At 38.3% G+C, this 9,194-nt stretch overlaps 1 protein-coding gene across 3 annotated transcripts in view; it reads right to left on the minus strand.

Annotated features, from left to right (window-relative positions):
- TDRD5 (tudor domain containing 5) overlaps positions 1 to 8,528 on the minus strand; it is an 83,141-nt gene extending 74,613 nt beyond the window's left edge. Inside the window, exons 1-4 of one of the 3 annotated variants that reach the window (XM_008051798.1) lie at positions 8,281 to 8,528; positions 7,312 to 7,719; positions 6,706 to 6,708; positions 5,469 to 5,659 (exon numbers count right to left, since the gene is read on the minus strand). In XM_008051798.1, the coding sequence (XP_008049989.1) occupies positions 5,469 to 5,659; positions 6,706 to 6,708; positions 7,312 to 7,719; positions 8,281 to 8,512 (834 nt within the window). In that variant the 5' untranslated portion in view covers positions 8,513 to 8,528. Of the gene's footprint in view, positions 1 to 5,468; positions 5,690 to 6,705; positions 6,709 to 7,311; positions 7,720 to 8,280 lie in introns of all 3 variants that reach the window. The other 2 variants (XM_008051799.1, XM_008051797.1) reach the window with 2 other exon arrangements.
- Positions 8,529 to 9,194: the final 666 nt, after the last annotated feature.

Genomic DNA, 9,194 nt, shown 5'->3' on the forward strand with positions numbered 1-9,194 from the left:
GACACACACACACACACACACACACACACACACACACACACACACACACACGAGGGAGGGAGGGAGGACAGGGCAGAAAAAAACAGTTTAGAGATTTCTCAAAGAGAAATTACCACTTGACCCAGCAATCCCACTACTGGGTATATACCCAAAGGAACATAACTTATTCCACCAAAAAAGGTACTGCACTCATATGTTTGTTTCAGCACTATTCACAATACCAAAGATATGAATGCAACTAGAGGCCATTATCCTAAGCAAATTAATCCAGAAACAGAAAACCAAATACCACATTTTATCATAAGTGAGAGAAGAGAGCTAAACACTGGGGATACATGGAAATGAGGATGGGAACAACAGACACTGGAAATTCCTAAAGAGAGGAAGTAGGAAAGAGGGAAAGGGTTGAAAAACTACCTATTGGGTACCATGCTCACTATTTAGGTGACAAGTTAATAGAAACCCAGGCCTCACCATCACACGATATACCTATGTAAGAAACCCACACATGGACCCCCTGGATTCAAAGTAAAATAAATAAAAAACAAAGTGAACTTAAAAGTAGCCAAAATTAAAACCGTAAAACTGGCACAAAATGCACATGCCCCCAAATTATAATCCATATAGATTAAAATAAGTTAAAACCGAAACTTATTTTAAACCTTGAAGTGGGGAAGAGCTTTGTAGGTATGAGATTCAGAGCAGACGTAAAGAACAAAGACTAATATGTTTTATTATCATAGCTTGTGAACTTCTATGCCAAAAAATAACAAAGAAAAATGACAACTTAGAAAAATATATTCCTAGCATATGACAGAAAAAAGTTCCTTGAAGTTGTTATGCAAAAGTTAACTAAACAGTTTCTTCAACTCATCAAGATTTTAACATATCTCAAGAGAAAAACAGGCAGAGAACATATATTCACTAAAGTAAATAAAAATGGCTAATAAAACATTTTTTAAAAATTCAACTTTATCAGTAACCAAAAATGGATATAAAGCAATTAGATTCTATGTTTAGCTTTTGATGAGAAAAAAAATATTCTTGTACTTACTCATCTTTCATTTGAGTAAATAACCACACAGAATCCTAAGACTCCTAAGCAAGCTTTCTTAGGAAAGTATGGAAAAACAGATACCAGCAGATACTTGATGAAATTAATGAGAAAAAGACTGACAGTTTACGATAATCTTACTGAATTTCAAAGTAAAAGCATACAGTCAGCTTACCTACCAAAAAAAAAAAAATGATAAAGCAGGCTATTTCAGGCCTCTCTGGCACAGGAAATGTCAAAAGAAATCAAAATAATCTAAAAAACAGGAAAATCACTATGAAAGACACAGATTTTTTTGGCTGAGTTTTCTGTATTAGGAATTACCATGTGCAATCCCCCTCAGGTCCCCTCCCACTGTGGGAGCTTTTTTGTCCTCTCAATAAATTGTTTTCAAAAAAAAAAAGAATTACCTTTGCCTTTTATAACAAAGTTATGGTTTCCCCCCTCCTGCCATAAACAACTAGTAAATTAGGAAAACGTATGAAACGATGATTTACAGATGTTGACTAACAGTGAAGAATTGAGAGGTGAGCCTTGAATCTTCCTACCTTACATCCTGGAGAGTTTTCAGGCTGAGGTGCAGAGAGCGTTAACAGAAGCAGACTGGTGATCAAGATGAATCGAGCAGATAGGTCAGATTTTGGAACAAGGACACTAAATTTTGTAGGACTGAATTTGGAAAAGGACTGTCACAGAGAGAAATTGCTCTGGAGATCTGCAGAGGAACTTCAAGTTTCTGGATAAGTACTAATCTGTGCAAATGGGGAGAAGTTCTTTGAGGCTGGAGAAACAAACAAGAAGCGGTAGGCCGAACAATACCCAGAACTCACATAAGGCTGGGAATAGTATTCTCACTAGACAGAATAGGAGTGCCTCTTAATACACTGAATCAAATCCTCAAAAAAGTAATGCCTCAGAAGTAGGGTCAAATTAGCCCTAGACTGAGGACTATTCTGGTTCTAAGGCCTTAGTTTGCTTAGCCTGTCATTACCCTAGACTGGGTGGCTTAATAACAGATTTATTTTCTCATCTCTCAGGAAGTTAGGAAGTCCAAAATCAAGATAAGGGTTGACTCAAATCCAAAAATCTGACATCTGAAATGCTCCAAAACCCAAATCTCTGAGTACTGACATGATGCCACAAGTGGGAAATCCCATACCTGACCTCATCTGATGGATCAGACAAAATGCAGTCAAAACTTTGTTCCATGAACAAATACTATATAAAATTACATTCAAGCTATGTATATGAGGTATATATGAAACAAATAAATTTCATGTTTAGACTTGAATCTCATCTCTGAGTTATGTCATTACTTAAATGCAAGTATTCCAAAAAATAGTCAAAATTCAAAACACTTCTGGTCCCAAGCACTTCAGATAAGAGATACTCAACCCATACCATCCAATTTGGTTCAAGGCGAGGTTTCTCTTTCTTACTTGCAGATGGCCACCTTCTCACTGTGTATTCACATGATCTTTTCTCAGTGTGCCCACATGGAAAGAGACCAAACTCTTTAATTTCTCTTATTATAAGGTCACTCATGCCATCATGAGGATCTCACTTCCATGACCTCACCTAATTCTAATTATCTCCCAAAAACCCCATCTCCTAATACCATCATATTGGAGGTTAAGGCGTAAACGAATAAATTTTGGGAGAACACAATTCAGTCCATAGCACCCACCTTAATAAAAGTTAAAAGAAAAACTCAAAATGACCAAACTGAGTCCAGGTATCTATGTAATGCCCAACGATGAAAAATTCACAATGTCTAACATCCAATCAAAAGTTACCAGTCATGCGAAGAGGTAGGAGGATATGATCACTCAAGAAGGATTATAAAAATAGGAAAAAGCCAAAAATGAAACAGATTAAAAAACTAGACAAGCCCATTAAAACAGCTATAATAAATCTTATAAATATGCTTACTACATAAGGACATTATGAACATAATGAAGAGAGAAATGAGGATATGAAAAAGACCCAAGTGGAACTACAAGAGATTAAAAATGTAATGTCCAGAATGAAAAATAATCTGGATGGGACTAGTAGACTCGATTCTGAAGATCAATTAATCTGAAGATAGCCATTAAAATGGTCCAAAATGAATCACACATTGGGGAGAAAAGAGAATTGCAAAGAAAGAAAGAAAAAAGCCCCAGTGACCTGCAAGATCTATACCTGGTATCTCATACAAAAATTAACTTGATATGGATAATATACCTAAATGAAAGAACTAAAAACATAAAACATCTAGAAGAAAATTTTTTAAACTCTGGATTAAGATCTATTAGGTAGGCAGAAACCAAAAGAGAAAACCATGAATAAATTATACATCAGCAAAATTAAAGACTTCTCCACAAAAGGCAGGAAATGGAGAGGCAAACACAGACCAGGAGCAAATATTTTCAAAACACTTCTCTGATAAAGGACTTTTATTCAGAATATGTAAGTAATTCTAACTCAATATAGTGACGACTCAATTTTTAAAAATGAACATGTGTCAGGCTCAGTGGCTCAGCCTGTAATCCCAGCACTTTGGGAGGCTAAGGTGAGTGGATTGTCTGAGCCCACTGGTTCAAGACCAGCCCGAGCAACTTGGCAAGACCTCATCTCTACAATAAACCAAAAATTAGCCGGGTATGGTAGCACGCGCCTGTAATTCCAGCTACTTGGAAGGCTGAGGCAGAAGTATCGCCGGAGCCCAGCAGGTCAAGGCTGCGGTGGCTGGGAGTGTGTCACTGCACTCCAGTCTGGGCAACGGGGTGAGACTCCAACTCAAAAAATAAAAATAAAAATGAGCATATGACTTGAACAGACACTTCAAAAAATATATACAAATAGCAAATATGCATGTGTAAAGATGCTCAACATTATCCATCATTAGATTATGATACAACTAAAAACCCTAATGAGATAACATTAGGGTTATGTACTCCCACTCAAATGGCTAATATTTTATTTTTATTTTTTTTTGAGTTGGAGTCTCACTCTGTCGCCCAGACTGGAGTGCAGTGGCCGCTCCTGGCCACCGCAGCCTCGACCTGCTGGGCTCCGGTGATCCTTCCGCCTCAGCCTGCCAAGTAGCTGGAATTATAGGCATGCGCTACCATACCCGGCTGATTTTTTGATTATTGTAGAGATGAGGTCTCGCTGCCCAGGCGGGTCTCAAAACCATGGGCTCAGGCAATCCACTCACCTCAGCCTCCCAAAGGCGCGGGATTACAGGCTGAGCCACCGAGCCCGGCTTAAATGGCTAATATTTTAAAAGCTAACAATATCAAATGTTAACAAAGATGTGGCGCAATTACATCTATTCTCTCTCATAAATAACTCATGGGAAAGGAAAACTATATAGCCACTTTGGAAAACATTGGCAAAATTAACATATACTTACTTGTGATTCAGTAATCCAACTACTAGGTATTTACCCAAGAGAAATGAACAATGTTCACACAAAGTGTATGCAAATGTTGATAGCAGCTTTATTAGTAAAGGCCCAAATGGGAAACAACTGAAATACCTTCTAATGGGGAATAGATAAACTGAGATATATCAGTACAATGGTACTACCACCAAATAAGGAAAAGGAAAAAATTATTGATATATATAACTTGGATGAATCTCAAAAACATCCTACTAGCTAAAGAAGACATATATATAAAAAGTTAAATATCACCTGACTCCATTTATATGAAATTCTTGAAAAGTCAAAATTATAGTTACAGAAAGCAGTGATTGTCTGTGGCTGCAGTTGGGGAAAGAGTCTACAAAGTGACATGAAGAAACATTTTGGGGGATGATGGGAATTTTTATGGTCATTACATGAACAGATATATTATTAGTCAAAACTCAAACTATGCTTAAAATGGGTAAATTTTAGTACATGTAAACTGTGTTACTAAAAGTAATTTTAAGTTATAGAAATAAGGCACTTCAATGTCTAGAACATTATTTCCATGTGCTTAAATTCTGAGCTCTACACGTGTTACCATGGTAATTTAACCAAGCCTTATTTGGCTATATTCTAGTAGTTTTTGTTCAAAGTCTTTCAGCATTATAGTCACAGAAAGATACCAGAATTATGGTGTTCAGGGCTAGCCATTCATGTGAAGATATTCATGAGGTAAGTCACAAATACGCTTTTATAACTTTGGTGGGAAGCTGCAACTAGAGATACAGATTTGGCAGTCATCTGCAGAAAATAGTAGAAACTGTGGAGTCGATAAAATTGTACTCTTTTCTCTCTTCTTACTAGTCCACAGAACCATAGGAAATACTTAGTCAAACCTGAAATAAGTGAATGACTTCAATTTTTTAAAGCACCCTTTCCATCGGATCCAAGTGATAATACCATTAATTTAAAAACATGTTTTCAGTATATTTATCTCTCCTAACTCAGATATCTCACCTGATTTAATTTTTCAGTGTGATTTAGCCTTGAAGTCTCCACTATATTTAACCTGGAACTCTTTTCCATGTTCAGCATTCTCTTCGGTGGCTCCGTGTTTGAAATGGGTTGTGAAAAGCGTGACTTTGCTACTTGAGAGCCTGCAGAGTATGATCCCTGTTTCATTCTAAATGACTGCGTAATAATTTTACCTTTTGCAATAGAAAAGAGAAAAATTGTCACTAGAAATTTCTATTTTTTTTTCTGATGGTTATATATAGAGGCTACTGTGAGCTAACTGCCCTCAACTTAGAAGTAAAAATTAAGGAAAGAAAGCTCACATTTTTATATTAAGCTAGTAAAGCATACATATAGTGTGATTAGTCATTCATAGCAGAAAACCATGAGATTATAAGTTTGTTACTGAAAAGGTTGAGGGTTACCTAAAATGCCACTGAAGGTCACCTGAATAGTATTACAGAGATGTGAAATTCAATAGGTAAAAACATAAAAAGTTGTATCCCATTTAGAAGACCAAAAAATCAAGTAAGCAGTCTGCTTAGAACTATGCTTCTCAAACTGGATAATAGTTTGAGGATAATAGCATGGGGAGAGGGAGGATGAAAAGCTACAGAATAAAAGATATTATTCTAGAGTATAAATGAAGAGGTGTTTTATGGTGTAAAATATCAAACATATATCACTAGACCTCACCATGGCCCAGTTTTTTTTTTTTTTTTTTTTAGTCTAAGGTAGTAGTTCAAAAACGAATAATAACTATCAGTTACTTCCAAGATATCCTGATAAGAGGAAGAAGGGGCCATGAAGGCATGAATGGGAAATATACTGCTTTATACATCTTACCTCTTATAAGTTTAATAATATCAGTTTGTTTGAAGATTCAAAAATACCGACAAGGTTAAGGGCTAGACTTAAAATACTCAGTGGTCTCCAGAGCCTTCCTTGACCAGAAATATTCTCATATCCTCAAACTACACTACCCACCATGGTTTAAATATTGGTTTGTGACACATTCTCACAGTTCACCTACACCAGTCTAAATGCTGATATCGAGAAAATCTCTAAATAGGCATAGAATTTTCCCAAATAGCTTCCCCCTATGCTCAACTATGTTGTCTAGGGAGATAACTATACAAATGGTCACATTTGTCTTTTGTGCTATTAATAGGCACAGCAATTGGGTAGAAAAGCACTGGATGAGTAATAATAAGAATTAGGTGTCTAATCCTAGCTGTACCACCTTTTCAGTCATGTGACTTTGGAAAAGCTATTTAACTTTCCTGAGTTTCTGGTTTCTTTATGTACAAGATACGGTTATTCATTCTACCTAGTATGGTAATGAGAATCCAAGGAAAAATATGGTAGTTATCATCACACTATATAAATTACTTAAGTATCTTCTAGGATATCTCCAGTGGTGGCAAAGATCAGATGGGCTAATACTAGTAACTTTTTTTTAGCATGTTAATTTTTCAATTTCCATGTTATATCTTCTTTACATGTTCACGTAAAATTCATTTACAGTGCTCTAAAAGAACGGATCTTGTGGGGGTTTTTTTATTATTATAATAACGGCTTCCACTTATGAGGTTACTAAAAGCTAGGCCTCTACAGACCTCATCTCAGGACAACCCCAAGAGGCAAGTATTATTATTTCTATTTTAGAGATGAGGAAGCTAAGACTTAGATCAAGTAACTTGCCTGAGATCACTTAGATAATATAGCAATAAAGCCAGATTTCAACTTTAACAAACTCATGGAGCTTAGTCATTACACACCTCTGTAAGCGCCATGACTGCTCCAACACTGCTGACTCACCACACATTAATGCTAACATGCTTACCTGCTGGCCATCCTCTCTGCTTTTCCTCTACGACACTCTTCTTTAGCCTCAACAAAGAACCTGCTCTGGTCTGCTCTACAGAAATGACATCGGAAGCTGCATTGAGCACTTCAAACATAGAGAGGAATCCATATTGTGCATATTGAAATGATCGTCCAAATCGCTTGGCAAATGCCTTTTCAAAATCAGAAAGGAGAACAGGTGATAACGTCAACAGGTCTTTCAATTCACTCTTCACAACAGCTGGAAGAATAGGGGGAACCCTTCCTCGGTAAGGTACTTGCTGACAAGACCTTGGCCCAGAACAAACATTGGCCCTTCCCTTCTGCATGAAGTTTCGGGATTTATGGCTGCTCCTCTGTTTTGCAACTAGGCTTGCTATTCCTTTGGTGGATTCATCTGGAATGGCTAAGGAGATGTGAAAAAAGAAATCACATTTAGGTGGAAAATGTACTCCCTTCTTTATCCTTTGTATCTGTGCTTAGACAGTTTTTAACTCTCCAAGGAGCTGTTTAACTAAGTAGCACAACAAACAGGAACTCTTGGTGCCTCCATTTCTTGCATCTTGGGCAACAGCTGGCTAGCTCCTCTACCAGGCGATGAAGAGAGAACCCAAGGTACTATCATTATTGCTAATTGGCTCCTGAAAGATTTGAAACTCTCAGGATGAATAACAAACTTCCCTACAATGCTTAGTTTATGCTTCATGGAATTTGAAACATGTGTAATTAGAAAGTCCCAGTGTTATGTTTCTCCTGGACTTAAGGTGCAATAACCTGAAATCATATGCGAAATGGATTTTGTTTTGTTAAGGCTCGAACTTTGCCCACAACTTCAAAAGGCACCTATGACTTCCCCTCCCCTGACAAATTCAGGGATGCAAGGACAATGACAGAACTAGGACAACTTTTTACTAAGTGATTATTTTTATTACCAAGTTCATAGACCTTCAGAAATCTTAAAACCTACCGTGCAGTATTACAGTACCGTCCCCACTGGAGCAGACACTAACAACGTCCGGCATGTCCAATACCAGCTCCATCGTGGACCGATATCCAAGGATTCGGAGTGGTAGATGGTTGCCAACCATCAAAAGATACTCCTTCTCCAACTGCTGTGGGGTCAAACCGTCTTTGGCGGAAATGAGAAGTGACCTTATTTCTTTCCTCACACATTCTTGTATACGCTCCTGTTCAGACATTGCACCCTACAGGATTTGAGACAGAAACACTGATCTTGAAGAAAACGGGCAACCCCATGAAAAAAGATGTAACACGGGCAATAGTGGAAGATAAACAACTCAGACGCACGTTGTAAAGGGAAGAAGGCAGAAGCAATCTCTTGAGGGTGGCTTGCACCTCGCCAATCCGCCACACAATTAAAACCCTAAATCTTGGCCTGCAGAGATGAACCTACGTGTATCTCAAGAAATCACTGCTCTGGCGAGCGAGCGAGGCCTTTACTCGGGTACCTGCAGGGCGTTATTCTCCGACGGACCAGGAAATGGGGTGTGCACAGTCCCGCCGAGGGGGAGAGGCCCCGCGGCGGACAAACGCCCCCCGGGTACTTTTCTCCATCCCAGGCCCGCGAGAGGGCTCCCGCCTCTCACCTGAAGTCGACGACCAATCTTCGCCCGCCCCCTCCTCCTTGGTCGAGGGGTGGGGTGGGGTGGGGAGGTCAAACCCAGTGGAGTACCTGTAGCTTAAATCCACAAAAATGAGGGGGGTCTCCCTATGACTGAAACCCCCAATAGTTTCTTACTGTCACTCTGGTTGACATGTAGCCTCCAGTATCTCATTAAAATTATCTTTTAAATGTTCCTATCAATTTATGGCTCCAGAGATTTCTGTCTCAGCTAAGCTGGTGCTATATTTGCCTGCCCC

This window comes from Carlito syrichta, unplaced genomic scaffold, assembly GCF_000164805.1.
Source record: "Carlito syrichta isolate Samal-C Ts95f unplaced genomic scaffold, Tarsius_syrichta-2.0.1 Scaffold234693, whole genome shotgun sequence".
In the NCBI taxonomy this organism is placed as follows: domain Eukaryota; kingdom Metazoa; phylum Chordata; class Mammalia; order Primates; family Tarsiidae; genus Carlito; species Carlito syrichta.